The 20069-nt window shown below is 38.6% G+C and overlaps 1 protein-coding gene across 5 annotated transcripts in view; it reads left to right on the top strand.

Moving 5' to 3' along the window:
• FBXL17 (F-box and leucine rich repeat protein 17) overlaps positions 1-20069 on the top strand; it is a 511156-nt gene that overhangs the window by 320420 nt on the left and 170667 nt on the right. For all 5 annotated transcript variants that reach the window (XR_011257397.1, XR_011257398.1, XM_069592650.1 and 2 more), the window contains exon 7: positions 14612-14688. Coding sequence is in view for 3 of the 5 variants with exons in the window: in XM_069592650.1 (XP_069448751.1) it covers positions 14612-14688 (77 nt within the window). In the remaining 2 variants the exon portion in view is untranslated. The remainder of the gene's footprint in view (positions 1-14611; positions 14689-20069) is intronic.

Genomic DNA, 20069 nt, shown 5'->3' with positions numbered 1-20069 from the left:
TTTTTTATCCCTTTCACAACTTAAAATTTTGTCTTATCCAATTATAATATGTCATCTTAATTGCAATTAGTTAGTTACCTTTCTAAATCATATTTCTTGTGTCCTATGTGTGATTAGTTTCATGCCATTTATTAGGCACTGTATTCATTTCCTGTGGCTACTGAAACAAATGACCACAAAAGTGGTAGCTTAAAAGCAACTAATATTCTCTCACAGTTGTGGAGGTCACATGTCCAAAATCAGTTTCACTGAGCCAAAATCAAGACGTCAGTGTCCAGGGCCCACTCAGATAATCTAGGATAACCTCCCTATCCAAATCTTTAATCACATCTGCAAAGACCCCCGTTTTTTTTTCCCTATTAAAGCAAGTATACTGTTGCCAAAGCCTTTGACTGTGTGGATCACAATAAACTGTGGAAGATTCTGAAAGAGATGGGAATACCAGACCACCTGACCTGCCTTTTGAGAAACCTATATGGAGATCAGGAAGCAACAGTTAGAACTGGACATGAAACAGCAGACTGGTTCCAAATAGGAAAAGGAGTCCATCAAGGCTGTATATTGTCACCCTGCTTATTTAACTTATATGCAAAGTACATCATGAGAAACGCTGGGCTGGAAGAAGCACAAGCTGGAATCAAGGTTGTTGGGAGAAATATCAATAACCTCAGATATGCAGATGACACCACCCTTATGGCAGAAAGTGAAGAGGAACTCAAAAGCCTCTTGATGAAAGTGAAAGAGGAGAGTGAAAAAGTTGGCTTAAAGCTCAACATTCAGAAAACGAAGATCATGGCATCCGGTCCCACCACTTCATGGGAAATGGATGGGGAAACAGTGGAAACAGTGTCAGACTTTATTTTTGGGGGCTCCAAAATCACTGCAGATGGTGACTACAGCCATGAAACTAAAAGATACTTACTCCTTGGAAGGAAAGTTATGACCAACCTAGATAGCATAGATAACAAAGGTCCGTCTAGTCAAGGCCATGGTTTTCCCAGTGGTCATGTATGGATGTGAGAGCTGGACTGTGAAGAAAGCTGAGTGCTGAAGAATTGATGCTTTTGAACTGTGGTGTTGGAGAAGACTGTTGAGAGTCCCTTGGACTGCAAGGAGATCCAACCAGTCCACCCTAAAGGAGATCAGTCCTTGTTGTTCATTGGAAGGACTGATGGCTGAGTCTGAAACTCCAATGCTTTGGCCACGTCATGTGAAGAGTTAACTCATTGGAAAAGACCCTGATGCTGGGAGGGATTGGGGGCAGGAGGAGAAGGGGATGACCGAGGATGAGATGGCTGGAAGGCATCACCAACTTGATGGACATGAGTTTGGGTAAACTCCAGGAGTTGATGATGGACAGGGAGGCCTGGCGTGCTGCAATTCATGGGGTCGCAAAGAGTCAGACACAACTGAACGACTGAACTGAACTGAACTGATGCTGTATATATAAAGTAAAAGTTACAGGCTGCATGGATTAGGACCTGATATCTTCAGGGGCCATTACTCAGCCTCCCACAGGCATGTTTTTTTAATGTGCCAAGTTCTGTGCTAGGGCCTCAGGAATAATAATCAGCAGGTAATCGCTTACTCTTTGCTAGATGCTGTCCTGTATGCTTTACATTCTTTTCTGTTTTTTAACTAAGGAAAAAAATCGATTTGGTTTAATATAAACTTATTGGAGCATACATTTCTTCCTTCTATATATCAACTAGTGAAGCCCTAAAGTGTTAGTTTTCTGAGAAATGTACTTTAGAAAATTCTATTCAGTCCTAAATAACCCTGTCTTATTTGTGTGGAAGATTTTTAAACTGACAAGACTGTGAATTCTCTTTGGGAAAAGACTTGTGTTCTCCATCTTTGTATCTGTATAGTTAGGGGCAGAATAAGGGTTAATAAATGTTTATTAAGTAACAAAAAGCACTTTTGCAAATATTATGAAATGTAACTTTTACAAAATCCATGGAAGTAGGTATTGTAATTTCCAGAATTTTCCTGAAAAGACTTAGAAAGTTGAATTACGTTCCCAACCTCAAGACTGTCTCTTATACACACATACACAAAAACTGTGACATTCTGAGCATCTGAAACATATTTCCACTGTCCATAACTGATTTTGTATAATAAACATTAAGTTTTTATAAAATTTTAATACAGCTATGTATCATGTTTTATTATTGCATTATCAATCATGTGTAATATACTTTAAAATTTTTAACTCTTTTTTTAACCATTCCAGTATTAATTTTTAAATTTTTATCATGTGTAATAAACTTTTAAACTTGTCTTTTTTTTAACCATTCCAGTATTTATTTTTTAAATTTTTATCTTGTTTTGGAGAATAGCCAGTTAACAATGTTGTAATGGTTTCAGGTAGACAGCAAAGGGACTCCGCCATACGTGTACATGTGGAGGCCATTTTCATGTGAATTAAGTCCACAGTGGTATTAAGAAATGGGAGGAAAATTTCCAAATAATACAGAATATTTCAACACTTTCTCGAAACTTCACCCTTTCCCCAGAAATATATCATGTCTGTCTAGTCTTTTTGTAGCTTCTTTTGAACATCAGATTTTTAAAAACTCACTGATATTATAGATCATATAAATAACCATACCTTCCTCTTTAGTTTTGCCCCTTGAAAGTTTATTCCAAAATCTTATTCTGATTCCAGAAGCGAATATATCCCTGACTTTATTATTTTGCTATCCATATTCTCCACCTTCTTTCCTTCTCTCAAATATTTCTTTGTAGTTTCATGTGCATTTCAAGAGAAATAAGGCTGGTTATAAGTAAAGAGATAAAATGAACTTAGGCTCCTTAGTAATTATTAAATATACAAATATATTATTGCATATGTTACATATAACAACTGGTTATATAGATATGGTTATATATTGTATATATTATTTATCTTTTTTTTCCTCTTTATAATATTTTTTGAACAACCTTAAATCAAGCCCATACTTAAACTAACTTGCCCCTGAGTATATATCATATTCACTGCTTTGCTTATCCTGTTACCCTTTATATTTCCTTTCACCTTTTTCAAAGTATGATGTGGCACTGAATCACCATTAATTTTCCCAAAGCCCCAGATTTTGCCAGATGGCCTAAGAGTGTTGTGTGTCTGATGAGCGCACGCTCACCTTTCAATAATGGATCACAAAAAGGAATCCATTTTCTAACTTCTCTTATTCCCAGGACAGCACCCACGATACCCTCAGTAACCGCAGGAACACACAGCGGATCAGCTGACCCCAAGCACATTTACCTGGCATTCCTTTCAAATGTCTAGCATCGCTCTCGCCTCTTTACTCCCCTAAGGACCTTTGAAAACAATCAGCTATTTTTTTTTGTCACCTCTCAGCCTTCCTGTGAATACCAGAATAGATTCCTTTACCTCCTTGGGTACTTAAGAAAAGCTCTTTCTGTGTAGAGCGGAAGTATTGATGCTGTCACTCCACTTCGCTGCACGGTTTGTTGGTTACGCAGACAGAAGAGTAACCATAGCAAACAAGAGAGCATTTAGAAGCTCGCCAGAGACGGACGCGCCGTCCACTTTGGTTTACCGTTTAGAGCAGCACAAAGCTGAGGGCTGGGGTTAGGGGTGTTGCTGGTTGCTGCTGGCTGTTAGACATGATGCTGCCTGCAAGGTGCCCGCTGTCTGGAAACAAATAGTGAAATGTGCTGTCTTCCTTCTCCATGCTTCCGTACTGTCTTGCTTTTGCAACTTTCTGTGAGGAGAAAGCGGGTGGTGCTTCCTGTTACGATTCCCATCAGTCTCAGCACTGGTTTCACTAGCTTCCCACACTTTCTCCAAGAACAGAGAGATGTGTTTTCCCCCCATATGGAAGAGACTGAGGACTAGTCCAAGCAAAGCAATCTGAATTTTAGTGGTCACAGCACTTCAGGGGCTAGGCTGCTAAAATTCTTTCAGCAAGTGCATTTATAGCAATGAGATATTTGTTAATTGGGAATGGAAGAAATGATATATTAAGAATTGTATTTATAAGTGTATTTATATACATGTGTGCATCTATACTACATACTACTTTGAATATAAATTCAATTGTTGATAATCAGTTATCATTGATGGATAAATTAAAGCATTAAGAAAGAATCGTCTAGAAGTATATTTTACAGGCAAACGGACTGTGATTTATTCAAGACTCATTGAAGTGGGCAAATAAAACTAAGTAAGGTTTAGTAGGCTTCCTCTGGAATTTTAAAATCTCATTCTGTTATATTTAGTTGAATATTATTTGAGAAGGAAATGGGTAGGACATTGTTTCTCTTATCCTTTAGATAAATAAACATGAACAGAAATCAATTGTCATTCTTCTTGGGATTAAACATGTAAACTTTTCATAAGAGGGTTCTTGGTTAATACCTCTTAGTGTCATTTGTAGAAATATGTGAATTGTTTCTTTTTTATTTTTAAAGAAGTGTAAATGTTATTTCTTTTTTCTAAGTGAGAAAGTTATCTTTCTGTGTAAACATGATGTACCAACACGTTTAAACATGACCCACTGCCTCTCTTCCTTGTGAATGTTACAACAAAGGTTATTTCACCCCTGACATTGCATTAATATGTAATGATATGGAAGAAAATAGGCATAAAGCAATGACAGTCCCAGAGCTTTGGAAGTAGGTTTTATGAATTCAGCACTGATGGGATTTAAGCCTCAAAGGGTTCAGAGTTCAGTGCAGCTAAACATCAATAAAGTCAAATTGATGTAGTACCCTTGTCTTCATCAAGGCCATGTGATCTTTCCCTTGGTCTTTCTGAATGAATATATGGCAACTTTATTCCCACTGGCTGCGCTTTTCTCACTCCCTAGCCTGGAACTCCTTCCTCATACCTTCTTTGTCAGAAACTAATAAGAAGCCTTCACCACTTTCTTCTCCCAAATTGCAGGATTAATTAGTTTTCTCTAATTGTACTTAAGTTAACTATAAAACTATTTTATTGGCTTTGATCAAGCCCAAAATTTGCTGAGCTTAAAAATTAAGGATAAAGTACAGACTTCCCGAGTATGAATGCTTAAAGCATGTGGAAAACATTTGTAAGGGAGAAGATTAACCTGCCTTCTTTGAGTCTTCCTACAGCTATCTAATGATATAAGCTTTCAAAGATATCCAGTTAGGTACCCTCTTCATTGCATTTTAAAGTAAATACGTCTTTTCTTTCATATTACTAAAGCCATTTTCTCAAACAAAATTTTGAGTGGTACATTGGAAGGTTGGGAAATATTGTTCAGGAGCAGTAAATCCATTCTTTTAACTTCCAGACAGTGTCTTTACCTGCTTTGTCTCAGTCTTCTGGGAATTTGGCTTATCCAGAAAGAGATCCTGTGCCTTCCCAAGTGAGAGGAGACCTTTCGTCAGCATCCTGTCTGAGCTGACTCCAGGGCTACACAGGTCATGGGAGGTCTGTGCTGAACATCAGTCTTTGGCTCTGTCACAAAACTGGTATTGAAGCGCAGGCCAGCTCCCTCCCGGAGTGCAGAGGTTAAAGAGGCAATTAGTCACTACAAAGCCTTGCGGCCTCTTCTGGTAAGGAAGTATTTAACTCTTTCCTGAATGATGCCTGAAATCGCATCTTCAGGATACTCTTATAGTCCACACAAATAATTTTGTCTTCTTCATTTTAAATTAAAGGTGTGCTTAATGTTTGGGGAATTGAGACTTTCTTATCAGTAGTGAAAGCAGTAAGGGTAATGGGGGTGGAGACAGGCAGAGAGGTTATCCATTGGATGTTTTATATTCCATCTAAATTTCATATTAGCTGTTTGGAAGCCCAACAAGTCTCTCTGGAATATTTCTAGCTTTACCACTGATGTTCTTATTTATTGTTGCAGGGGGCGGGTAGGAGTTGGAACTTGCCAGAATTTTGCCTGGCTTCTTTTCAGAAAAGGAATGGCCTCTGATGAACCACAGTCCACTGAACCGGACTAACCATAGTTTTACCTATAAAAACTATAGTTTTTACATTCCTGTTTTCTTTTTAAGGCCTTGGCTTTTCCTTCCACACAGTAAATTTTTGTTACACATAGGAGAATAAAATCTTCTCTTCCATCCTCTATCTTAAAATATGCCAGAATACCATAAACATAGCACCAGTTTTAACTGTATTAACATTGTGCAATGCCTAGACTCCCCCAGAGATATTGGCTGTAAATTGGTGGAAACTCAAAAACCTTTAAGGATAGAGATCTCTTAATTTTTCTCATTTTAAAGTAAATACATTCCCCCCCACCCAATTGAGGAATGACTAGACTGCTGAATTAGGAAACCTTACCTTTAAAATTTCCCGTTCGCTTCTAACATTTCCTTCAGTCCTGAAATATGACTCTTTCCAGTTGATTTTCAGTAGATACAGAGAAAGTGATAAGGTTTTTCTGCTGCTGGGAATGAACATTAAAATCAGCCATAGCAGCAAAAATAAATAGTAGTTGATCTATCAAGGTTATAAGTATTATGTCCATCATTTTATAATCATGTGGCTTTCTGATTAGATGTTTTAACATTTCTAACACATTGTTTGCACTTAATAAAACCTTGTTGAAATAAATAGGTAAGCACTTAGAAATATTTTTCTGCTTCTTGAATATTTGGAGGCATGCTTAGAAAAAGTTAGCTCGAGTTATTATATAAAGGTCTAGTGTAGCTGCAGTTAAAGGGTGGAACAATGACTAAAATGAAAAGCAAGACGTTTCGATGAGTAGATCTGAAGCGTTAAAGCCAGAGCCAAGTTTATCTAAATGTGTTAGCTTGCTTTCCTCTCCCACCCTCTTGCTTTGGGAAAACGTTTAACCATTTTGTTTCTCAGCAGCCTAAGGACAATGTGCTTTTAAAAAAAATCACAGGCTTTATTCTATGTGAAAAACATTTTTAAAGTTCTCTGGAAACATTCCTATTACATTAAACATGTTTTGCTGTAGAAATGAGGAAGCAAAACAGTCCCGTAAGAGCTGGTTTGTGACGGCCACTCCTCAGTATGTTCAGTTCAGTTCAGTCGCTCAGTCGTGTCCGACTCTTTGCGACCCCATGAATTGAAGCACGCCAGGCCTCCCTGTCCATCACCAACTCCCAGAGTTCACTCAGACTCACGTCCATCGAGTCAGTGATGCCATCCAGCCATCTCATCCTCGGTTGTCCCCTTCTCCTCCTGCCCCCAATCCCTCCCAGCATCAGAGTCTTTTCCAATGAGTCAACTCTTCGCATGAGGTGGCCAAAGTACTGGAGTTCAGCTTCAGCATCATTCTTTCCAAAGAAATCCCAGGGCTGATCTCCTTCAGAATGTGTTGGTTGGATCTCCTTGCAGTCCAAGGGACTCTCAAGAGTCTTCTCCAGCACCACAGTTCAAAGGCATCAATTCTTCGGCGCTCAGCCTTCTTCACAGTCCAACTCTCACATACATACATGACTACTGGAAAAACCATAGCCTTGACTAGACGGACCTTAGTCGGCAAAGTAAATGTCTCTACTTTTGAATATGCTATCTAGGTTGGTCATAACTTTTCTTCCAAGGAATAATTAGAGTCTTTTAATTTCATGGCTGCAGTCACCATCTGCAGTGATTTTGGAGCCCAAAAAATAAAGTCTGACACTGTTTCCACTGTTTCCCCATCTATTTCCCATGAAGTTATGGGACCGGATGCCATGATCTTCGTTTTCTGAATATTGAGCTTTAGGCCAGCTTTTTCACTCTCCTCTTTCACTTTCATCAAGAGGCTCTTTAGTTCCTCTTCACTCTCTGCCATAAGGGTGGTGTCATCTGCATATCTGAAGTTACTGATCGTATTCTTTTGTTGCCTTATTGCTCCTTTTTCAGTGCTGTCTCCTGGGCTCTTCCTCTCCAGTTAGGAAGCCTTCCGATGCTGGAGGTGGCTGGAGAAGGCTGGCCCAGAAAGGGTCTGCAGATGACGGCAGCAGCTCTGCCTCCTTTGCAGGCGCAACAGCACCCCTTTCCGCAGAGTTGCAGACCCACAGAACTTAACGCTGCAATAACATTTCAGTTTACAGGCTACTTTCTGTGGTAATTAAAAACAAGCAAACTACTCTTCTCATTTTGTAACCTTTCACTATCTCTGTGTGACAAAATAGGCATTTTCCACTGTTTAAATAGCAAATTTCTAAATTAATCTTAGATTCACCAATCAGATATTGGCTTTCCAGAGAATAACATTTGGTAAGTGAGAACTTAATGAATATCCCAAGATAATTGTTGTAACTGGTGGAGCTGGTGACATTTTGCATGTGGCTCCTAGTCTTTGCCCCTGAGGTATATTAAGAACGTGTTTTGAGCAAACGCTTTAGTGTTTTAATTGCAAGTCAGCTTTAAAAAAAAAAAAACTCTCTTGCAATAAACATCTCTTCTGTGAGATTATCTTTAGATGTTTGTATGAAAAATTGACAAGTATATATCTGATACTGTGCTGTGAAAAGGATAAAACAGAAGAACATTTACAAGAAAGCGTACCGTAAAATACAAAGGGCACTGAGCACACCACTTTGATTCCATGTGTCACTTTCCCAAAATAGTCTTTCTTCCATTTGTCCTGATGTGCATTTCTTTAAAGATAAAATAACCATTTCATGCTTTGTAAAGTTAAGGTGTTGCATTACTGGAAAATGTGCCTGCTAATGGAATGTTTATAAATGAAATTATATTCACATATAAGTAGAAGGGTACTATTCGTTAATTCTTGAATTGATTCATCTTGTAAATGTTTAACTGTAAATTTGTCTTTTTTAACATAGAGATATCTTATATCGTACACATTCTGAAAGCAGGATATACCTGTAAATCATGCCCATTCACTCACTGCACTGAGATTGGATTATTCCTCAGCAAAACTTGATTTGAGGCTTTAGAAAAATCAATCAAATACCATTATTCTTTTTGTAAGATGCCAAATTGTGTTTTGGTGACCTCTGCTATCATTTTAATGACCCGTATATGAGTTAGTCAGGATGAGCTTTCATAGCACAGAACTGGACCAAAGTCGCTCCCTTGTTTCTCTTTTTAGACTCTGTACCTCCTTTTTCGTTCCTTTCTCTTTTGTTTGTGTGTGTGTGTTGCAGCCTCATCTGCTTTCACCCACTCACAGTGACTATAATCCAGGGCGGCTTGTTGGCTTGTCTGGTTTCAGGGAACGATGAAGCTGGAGCTCCATTTCTGAGCCCCCCAGATGGATCACTTTTATGATGTGTTTGCATTTCAGGAGTTTCAGGGTTTGATCTACATGTTTATTCAACCTTAAGCTTACCTAGCTCCCTGTTGCACTTATTTGCCAATTGCTTTACAGCACTATTCATACTTTTTGTTTAAATCTGTAGGGTGGTTTTTGTCTTGTTACATTTTTTCTTCTGCTTGCAGATATGTCTATTATTCGAATATAAAAGTGACTTAGGAAAGAACATCCTAAAGTTTGCTTAGAAATTCACCAAGCCACATGCTAATGCATCTCTAATGGGGACATTTCTTTTCACACCTCTGAGGTGATTGAGCCTGTCCTTTAAAGTGAGATTTGCAAACCAGGGTCTGGCAGCTCCAATTAGCTTCTTTTGGATGTGAAGCACATCACAAACAGTAACAAGGTCTCCTAGGACACTCCTCTTGCAAGCAATGTAGTCATATTTCCTCATTAGTTCTTTTCAATTGTCACTAATGCCACGTTCCAGCTTTTGAGTGGGAGACAAAAAACATAAAAATTTGGTATGTATGTAGAATGGGCCATTGTTTTCCATAATTCGAGGCTCTTTTGAATTCCTTTGATAGTTTTGAAGCTTACACAGCTTAATTCATTAACCTTTACCCTTCACATAAATCAGGTGATTAAGAATCTATTGCTAAGGAGACAGCGTTTTCCCGAAATTAAGTAATGCCTTCTCTTCTTGGAAGAAAAAACGTATATTGCTCACAAAAATAACCTTTTTGTTGTTTTCCATATTTCATCAAATGTTTCAGGTGTATTTTAGAACATTATCAAAAGCAAGTGAGCATAAAAGCACATTATTATAAAAAATTATTCTGCGTGCTTTGGGTAGTTTAGAGCAGGTTTTCTGGCCCTTTTCGGTATTCTAACAAAGTGTATATATATATATGTACTCAACAGCTGTTACTCAAGAATTTACAATGGGTGCAATTTTTTTATTCTATTCAGAACCCTGCCAAAACATGAAAGCAAGAAAATAATCTGAGAGGAGGCAATTCAGAATGAACTAAAATATATTTAAATGCACCTAGGACATTTGATTTGGAGAAGCTTTTCACAGAGGCCCTCATTTTCATGAAGAATGGTAATGTGGGACTCTGAAGAAGATAGGGCTGTCTGTGGTTTCATGGAGCTGAGAACAGAATGTCCATCTTCCCGCTCTTCATTCGCTCTTGCTAAGACATGCCTCCTCTTACTTCTCAGAACTCAGGGAGAGGGTGGAGCCGGCTCGTGTTTGATGTTCACGGGCTCCTTTAACGGTATTTGATATTCTTCTGCATCTTCCGCTTGGCATATTCCTATATTAGGAATGTTTCTTGATAATGTTAGAGATTATTCCTTTCTCGAAGGATCTTTGTTCTTTCCCCAAGTTTTGTAATTCCTTGGGTTGTCATGTATGCAGTAGGAAGTCTTCGAATGCATTGAGCCATAGAGAATGGTGGTCATGTGGTATTCTGAGGTTCATCCTTAGGGAGGGCAGGGACGGGGTGGGTGAATGGGCAGATTTTGAGTTCTGAATTCTGAGTTTAGGGATTCATGGCTTACCCCTGGGAACAAACTATGATTTATCACTGAAATTAATGAATATTCTCCTTTTCATTATCTGTGAATAGCCAAGAGGATTGTGAAGCAAAGGTTTTAAATGGGGTCTTTGGTTCTTTTGTATTCCTGCACTCTCTGCAAACATTCCCCTCTCTTTTTGGTATCATTTTAAATGCCTCTTAAATTTACATGAATGCCTGTAGTCAGAGTGTTGAGGTAATTACTAACGCTTTGTCACTTTTTTTTGTTGCCTGCATACAGTCTATACAGTGAACTGGGAAATGCTCTGATGTTAAGTCCTGACTAAAGGGCATGACTGGGCTTCCCTGGTGACTCAGTTGGTAAAGAATCCGGCTGCAGTGCAGGAGACTCCAGTTTGATTCCTGGATTGGGAAGATCCCCTGCGGAAGGGATAGGCTACCCACTCCAGGATTCTTGGGCTTCCTTGGTGGCTCAGATGGTGAAGAATCCTCCTGTAATACGGGAGGCCTGGGTTTGATCCCTGGGTTGGGAAGATCCCCTGGAGGAGGGCAGGGGAGGGCAACCCACTCCAGTGTTCTTGCCTGGAGAATCCCATGGACAGAGGAGCCTGGTGGGCTACAGTCCACGGGGTCACAGAGTCGGACACGACTGAGCGACTAAGCACAGCACAGCACAAAGGTCACAACTAGAGCCAAGACTTTTCAAACAGAGTAGAATTATTTAGAGTAAATGTGTTCAACAGAACGTGTGTTGTGTTATGGTACGTCTTGTAAATATCTGTCCATGGACTTCTCCAGGCAAGAATACTGGAGTGGCTAGCCATTCCCCTCTCCAGCGGATTTTCCCAACTCAGATTTAACCCAGGTCTCCTACGTTGCAAGAGGATTCTTTACTGTCTGAGCTCCAGAGAAGTGCCCAGATATGCTCTAGACTGGACTCTGAAAGTTTCCGGAGGAAAGGACAGTCACCAACCAGGAGCTGTCACCGTGACTTGCTGTCACTACAGGCTGCCTAGGGAGCTAGACCTAGACTAATTGCAGGGCTTCAGACACTGGCTTTCCCTGGTGGCTCAGACAGTAAAGAATCTGCCTGCAAAGCGGGAGACACAGGTTCAGTCCCTGGGATGGGAAGATCCCCTGGAGAAGGGAATGGCAATCCACTCCAGTATTCTTGCCTGGAGAATCCCAAGGACAGAGGAGCCTGGTGGGCTACAGTCCATGGGGTTGCAAAGAGTCGGACATGACCAAGCAAAGTACTCTTCACTTCAGACGCTAGCCAGGGACCAGACGTGGAGTTCCACTTTCCACCAGTTTGCACTAACAGGATAACATGAACCACTTCCATTTTCAACTGTCAAAAAAATTAGCTATTTTACCTATTTATTTGAACCATTAATTTGCTGTTAGTATGATACTGAGTTTCAGTCCAGGGACTTCTCAAAGATCACATCTGTGAAATATGTGATATTTAATTTAAAAAATAATAAATTTTGCTAAAAATCTTCCAAGGAACATTTTATTTTCCCTCTATGAATTCCTTTTTGAGGAATAGCTTTATGTTGCACATAACTTTTAGCACACTGGTTGGGATTACAGGATAATTGAAAAGTATTTGGAAAACCTTATGCAGCTGAACTTTTTAAAACAGAAACAAAAATCCTACGTGATCCTTTGTAAAAGTAAAATGCTTTTCTCTTATATTTCTCTGAAACATATATACTCTTTATTTCTTAATCATGTGCTTTCTCTTGGCTGTTGCCTCTTGAGTAAGCTAAATATATTTGTGTTATCTGTTCATAATAACTTTTCTGTCTCACGTAGGGAGGAAACCTGATGCTTATGGCCTTTCATCATTTTTAGGACAGTTTCTACCCAGTGATTGATTATCTTATTTTATGTGAATACCAGTTCTTGTTGCCTGTGAAATAGCATTTGATCTGGCTTGTACGGGGAAATCACTTTGTGTTAGTTGCCGTCTGTAGTCGGCTCTGTGTGTCTCTTATGATCACATGTTCTTGTAGCATATCTGATGCAGAATCAGGTGGTGAGAACACAAATAGGATATTGTGTCTGTTTAGATTGTTTTCCATAATCAGGCGTTTTGAACTATTTGAAAAGACCGTGAAAATAAAATAAATGATGTGAACATATTTCTGCACTAATATTTCATTTTGTGGTCATACAACATGTTGGATCTGCTAACTTTTTTGGAAGGTGATGGAGACAGACAGAGAGCTATGCATGGCAGAAAGCAGACTTTTTAAATTAACTATTTATGATATTATAACCAAGCAGGGCCTTTATTTTTATCCTTAGGATATGAAAATCAGTTTTAAAAGTCATATGTAAAACATGGTTGTTGCCTGTAGTTAGCTTCATTTCTGCTTTTATTTTTCTTTTTTAAGACTTTATTCAAATATTACATTAAAGTCAAATGATGCAGAATTAGGTTTAAAATTTCCCTCATAATAAGCTATATCAATCATAATTACATTGTTACTGTTTTAAGTTTTCTGTTGTAACCATGGAACAGCTTACCCATTTTTTATAATAAATCTTTTTTTTTTAATAGCCAAAAAAATGTTTATTCAGTTAGTCTGAGGAACTTAGAAATGTTTATCATTCTATTAAGACAATATTATATAAAATATTTTTAAAAGAAAAATATGTCTTCTCTATAACTAATTTAACCTTCAGTAATGAATTATGTGAAGTAAAATTGTATAAAATTTCCTGACATTTTATGAAGATACCTACAAATAAGCTGGACAGCAAATAAAATATCTGAAAGACAGAGATGGATACTCAGTAATTTTTTGATGGATTATACACACAGGTATCAAATTACTTGATCCTTACTTCCTAGAAAAGGTTAATGACTCTTTGTGCTTTTACCCTTTTACTTAACTGTTGTTTATAAAGATTAAAACGGGGACTGCATTGAAGGAAGCACATGCCGACGTGTTCAGGTTGATTGCACAGGTTTTTCTGATATTACAGGGGACTGAGCCATCAAATAGACAGTGTTGTTAGTCATTGTTTATAAAGTTCATTGAGGTTTGTGTTACATGTTCCACTGTGGACATTAGAGCAGGGTGCACCACTCAAAATTTTAACTTAAATGAAACCAGAAGAGACTAAATCATACACATCTGTATCTATATTATTTAAATGGCCTATATATATGCAACAGTTCATCTAAAACATTAATAATAAAACCAGGGGAAATATATTGATATTCCTATACATATGATTTTTCTTTCTTCTTTAATCAGTGTCACAGATTTTTAAAACATTTTTATGTTGAATAAAACTTCACAAATGTGTGTCAGTGTGATCAAACTCCACCATTAAAAATTAAACCATGAACAATATTACATTCACTTATAATGAGCCAGTTCCCTTTGCAGGAATCGAACCAGGGTCTCCTGCATTGCTAGCGGATTCTTTACCAGCTGAGCTACCAGGGAATCCCTTATAATGAGCATCCATGTTTCATAGTTTCATTACTCTTTTTAATGTAAATGATAAATATTCATTATATAGCATATGTTTACTAATCTTTTATTACCAAATGTAACAGTGCTGTTAGAGGAATATCTCTTTTTCATCAGTTTAGCTTTACAAGATGCACTAGTCATAAATGTATTTAATTAAGGTCATTTAAGTATTAAAGCACTTGAATTTAAAAAGCAGGAAATATAATACCTTTGCCCGAAACACCTTGAAAGCGGTTTGTGGAAAGAAGAGAGCTGTGGTATTCATCAAGTGCTGGCCTCTTCCTGTGGTAGTCGTGGCCAGACTCCTGCTAATTTAACTCGAAGCACATTAGTGTAACTCGCCACTTCTTTGCCTGTGTTTCAGGTGTGTGGAGGTTATCGCCAAGGAAGGACAGAACCTGAAAGAGCTGTATTTGGTGTCCTGTAAAATCACAGATTACGGTATGTAATGAGCCATTGTCCTAATCGTTTTCAAGAATACAAAGGTACAAGATCTTTGAAAGCTTTTTCAAAAGAAATCAAAAGCTACTGTCTCATAGAGACTGAGCTATATCTTTACTCAGGCAAACTCTGATCATACTGCCCCAAATCAAGAAATTCTGAAATTAGGACCAGAGTAAAATGAGTATATATATCAGTTTTTTCACCACATGAAATCATATACATACTCGCATACTCACACAGGATTAAAACATATGGCTAAAATTTCTATATGATGAAAATAAATGGTAGGATAATTAAATATTTGATATAATTTAATTATTATGTTGTGATTTGCTTAATTTATGTCATGTCAAATGCACGCTTGCTTACTTTCCAAATGCCAACCTTCTTAATGCCTTAAATTCTTTAAAACATTGGAAACTTCCAATAGGAAGTTTAGATACATAGGAAGTAAAAGGTCTATACATTTGTTTGTAAAAGTTTAAGTATGTTAATTTTAAATATTCCTTTCAAGTGGAGAAAAGCAAGTCATTATATAAAAAGATGAAAAGGATGAAATCATCCTATTGGAGTAATAAAATAACCCACCTAGGCATTCCTCTTTTGTTCAGCGCATTATAAATATTTTTACTATTAATTTGCATATTTAATCTAAATACAGAGTTTTAACTAGATGTTTTTAAATGATTTCCATTTCTGTCTTCTGATTTTTAAATTTCTTTACATTGGAGAATATGATTTCTACCTTGAGGGAAACTAATAATTCATTATATATATATATATATTTTTTTTTTACTGTTAATCCAACATATGCTGATAATTGATTCCAATCCTAAGATATCATACTGGCCTGAATGGGAGAGTTGTATTTTATCAGTTACTAAATTCATCCTTTGGAAAAACTCCATGTAAGCTATAACAAGAAATAAAAAAATAACATAAAGGATTTGGCTTAAAGATAACCCTAATTTCTTTTCCGAGTTTATTTTTTGAGAATGGTGAATTTCTTACATGGATTTATCCATACTGTTTCTGGGTTGTTGTCCTTTTTCATAATTACAGCATGAGAAAGGAGTGTTTTGATGTTTTCTTTTTGCTTGTAGTTTGTTTTCTGGTTTGGCATATTAGATTGCCTGTAAGATACAGTAACTCTAAAACCTTCAATGCCTCCCTTTTGTCTAGACCTTAGAGTGTTCTCTCTGCCCCAAACCAGGCAGATCCTCAATACCTGTAGATTTGGTAATTAACTAGTACATTCATTCATTCCAAACGCTTTACTTGGCATTCAAAATCCTTTACCATTAGTCCCCTACCTGCCTCTCCAATCTTATTAACTGCCAGGAAAAGGGTGGACCAATCCCGCAATGGAAACTGTTCCTAAAATTACACATTGTTGCAGTACCAGTAAGTTAGCCAGTGCAAAGAAATGGTCCGGACGTTATGGAGAAGAGGAGGCGCTTTAGACCTGGGACAGCTGTGGAGTCAAGTTCGGTCCTTGTGCCTTGGCCTTCGGGACGATCCTTCACGTCTCTGAGGCTGTCTCCTCCCGTATAAACTGACTTCGTGCTCCCTCGTGTTCCTGGTCTAATGAGAGCGCAGTGTGTACTGCTGAGCGAACTTGCTTTCCTGCAGGAGAGGGACAGAGGGAAGATTCACACAATTCTTCCACCTCCTCTTCTTTCCTGGGAGGGAAGGTCTTGGAAGAGCCCTTTGCTGTTGCTGTTGCTATTACGTATTGTTCTTGTTTCCTGCTATTGTTCAGTGATACTCTCTTGTTCTGGTGTTTTGAGACTTTAGGTTTTGTTTTTGTTTTTTCCTCCTGGTGAGGTGAAAATTATGTTAATCCTTTGCCCATGTGGTCTGCCTTTATCCATCTCTCCGAATTATTTAGGTCAGCTCTTGTCAACCCTCTCTGCAGGTCGGGATCACCTGGGGAAATTGTAAAGCATCCTGATGCTTGAATCTTACACAGGGATTTCAGAGTTTCCCAGAGGTGGTGCCTAGGCAATAACATGGGCCTAGACGATGGCAATGTCAGCCGAAACTGAGAACCACTGACCTAGTCTACTTGAGAGAAACTAGAAGTGAACATTTTGAGGGTTGCCTCCCTCCATGGAGAAATCGATTGTGGTTTTCTTTTTTCATACCCTCCAGCTCTCAAGCCCTCTGCCCAGCTCATCTCCCTTCCTTCTCCCTGGGCTTTTAGGTCCTCAGAGGATTTGTGGTGAAAGCCTCTGTGCATCCGTTGTGTTCTTCAAAATGTTGGGGCACAGTTGAGGTAAAAGGGTAAAGTTCGATAGTTTATGAGATTGTGCCATAATTGCTACTTGATTGTAAAATTTCAAAAAATTACTGAACATTCAGCTCATCTCCCTTCCTCCTTGTACCCTGCCAATAACACATGTACAGTTTTGTCAAAAAGACAGCAGAAAAGATTATTCATTGTAACCAGAGAAACAGCATGTTTTTGGAAGTAACTGCTCTACTAGGGGAGGATGTGATCCTTTGCCCTGTGTTAATTATAAATTTTAAGAAAGAAAAGCAGATGCTGTTTTTCTTTTTTAACTGAATATATATTCTGTAGGATTTTTTTTTTGAAGCTACTTAGAAATAGTACAATTTGATGTGCCTGATACCAGAAGACTCTCATCCTTCAAGAGACTACCCTAATTCTCCTTCCTGTTGGTTTGCACATATTCCAGCCAGTCTCCTTCTGACCTCCTTTCCCCTTGGTGTGTTTGTACATGCTCCCAGTACAGTATCCTGAGATTTTTGAAGTTCTTTGCAGGTTGCATCAATTCAGAAACAGCAGCTCGCCTGGCTTATCGTTTGTAATTTTTGTTGAGATTCTCACAGGTGTTGAATGTGGTATTTTAGTACTTAGCGACACCTGGCCAGGCTGGTAGGCAGTTATGTTCATTTTAATTGATATATGGTATACTTGTTATGGAGAAAAGTATCATTCTAATAGGCTTCTTATTCCCCAGATTGAACATAGATCTTTATGGTAAAGGATAACAATTATAAACAAATCAATAATTCAGGCACAGCTGAATGGAAAATACAGTCTTGGGGAATTGCTCCCTAAAGACAAAATAAAATTGTCACTCTTCTGTCACTAAACAAATAAATGTTATGGGCTGTTATCACAGGAAAAAAATTCAAACTAAGGTGTCAGAGAGTTAGGTTAGAATTTGCCTCACCTTTTTTTTTTTTTTAAATGATCTGGACTAAGTTACTTAACCTTTTAGTTTTGTCATCTGTTAAGCACATGATAATGCAGACGATAAAAGGTGGTGAAAATGAATAAGAAGCATCTGTATTTTGCCTGGTGGCATAGTGGATACTCACTAACTAGCAGCTCTTCTAACTCTAGAATTGCAAGAACTCTTTGTTTTTGTGAAGAAGAATCAGGCCTCTGCCTCCTCCAAGGGTGGCTTTCTGTTTGTGGGAATCGTTCTTTATAAGTTTGACCTTTATTAGTCCATGCGTGCCTAACTGGCTTCCACACCTGAGCTCTCTAAACCATATTGTTCTTTGTAGGGAATGAAAAGAAAGATGCACCAAAAAGTCGAAAATCTTTGTCTCCCTATCTTACGCGTCTTCCCTTTCTTTTCTCTGGATTACCTTCATTTTTGGGGGATAATTTGGCTCCCCTTATGCTTTTTTTTGTTCTTATAATAATTTGTCAGTGAAGAATTTCCAACCTGCCTTGCCGCTTGCCTTCAAATACTTTTCTGTTGAAAAATTCTCCTCCTTCAGAAAGGTATGTCTTTAGGGTTAACGGGAACAGGAGAAGTCAGCGAGTATCATTCATGCTTGCGGAGGTCAGAGCCAGTCTTGGGCAGTAAGGCAGAGACCCTATGGTCTAATAAACGAGATGGATGAAGAAAACCCTTCTCTCAGCTCGCATCTTGGCAGTGAAGGTCACCAGTGTGACACCGTGTCAGGGAGCAGTTGTAAAAAGGATCCTGGTTTGTGGGTTGTTAGCACATTCCCTTTGACTTTAGCACTCCTGAGGGTCTTGGAAATGCACTCTAAGGGATATCTTTTTGCTTCCTGTCTCAAGTTGTCAAATAACCTTTTAATTAAAGAGGACTGGAAACACTCAACTTCTGACCTAGCCGTCTGGGGCCTCCAGGGTCCCTGCTGCCCCAGAACAGCCCTTGGCTGCCCCTCCTGTGCTCGCCCGGCCCTCTGCCTGCTCCGAGATTGAGCGCCCAACCGCAGGCCTGCTGTGGAAGCTTTTGGGTTACTCTGGGCCAAAGTGACCTCCCAGAAAAGGAGGTCAGTGTTCCAGCGATTATCATGTCAGATGCCATTTCAGCTGGCCTGCCGTGATGGACACGCTGGGTGCGGGCCCTGTGCTTGAGCGGCCTGCTGGTGTGTGTGCCCCTGAGGCCTCAGTCCTGCGGAGCCCAGAGCACAGCGCCGCCTGCTGATTACAGGAGGAGGAAAGGAAAACCGGTAATGCGCCTCCTTCTTCCAACGAGAGAAAGGGCAGGGAGTGCCCGCAGCCTTTCATCTCTGCCCAGGTCTAGCCCTTGCCTCACCCCAGCCTTGCTGACCTTCTGGCACTATGGAAGGATTAATAGGTGGTACGGTCACTACCTTTTCCTGGGATAGCAGACCTCTTCAGCTATTAGTTAACCCAAATTAGATCCTGGATACATGATCAGAATAAGTACACTAAAGAAACAAAAAGAGACCCCAACAAGCACTCGGGGTTGCACTAGTATCAGAAGTGTCTCTTTTTCTTTTCTTTTTCTTTTCTTGCCAAACCAGTGCTGATTCAAGAAGAAAATCTTATGTAAAAGATAGTTTGGCCCTTTCTTATGCCATCTTATTTTTCATATTATTAGGTATGCATTACATACAGTGATGTTCCATTTAAAATTAAATTCTTGGTTTTTTTTCTTCTATGTTTTGTTTCATTTTCAGTTGTATTTCAGACTACTCCAAGATTGCTGGGTAAGATTCAGCTCCTTTTGTCAGCAGGAATGACTCTAATAGTTGTGAAGTGAGAGAGACAAACTTTAAAAATAGATTTGCAAGTCAAGAAGAGTGCCTTATTGTTTCCTGGTGATTATTCACATTTTCTCTCCATTCTGTTATTTAAATATAGATAGCTTTTACTGTTTCTAACAAAATAATACTAAAATGCTAAATCTTTGATTGTTGCAAATTCTCCTTGTGGTGTGCCCATCTTAAAAGTCATTTCTCGTCACTTGTAAGTCTTCTGTTCCTGGAGCACCTCACCATTGGGTTTGTATGTCTCCTTTTGTACTTAACAACTGTTATTGTCTTTTTTCTTTCTTTTCAGTAATGGTCATGATTTTTCACCAAAATTTTGGTAATTATAATTTTTAAGAATTATA

Source organism: Ovis canadensis, chromosome 5 (genome assembly GCF_042477335.2).
Source record: "Ovis canadensis isolate MfBH-ARS-UI-01 breed Bighorn chromosome 5, ARS-UI_OviCan_v2, whole genome shotgun sequence".
In the NCBI taxonomy this organism is placed as follows: domain Eukaryota; kingdom Metazoa; phylum Chordata; class Mammalia; order Artiodactyla; family Bovidae; genus Ovis; species Ovis canadensis.
This window is presented reverse-complemented; position numbering and strand designations above follow the sequence as displayed.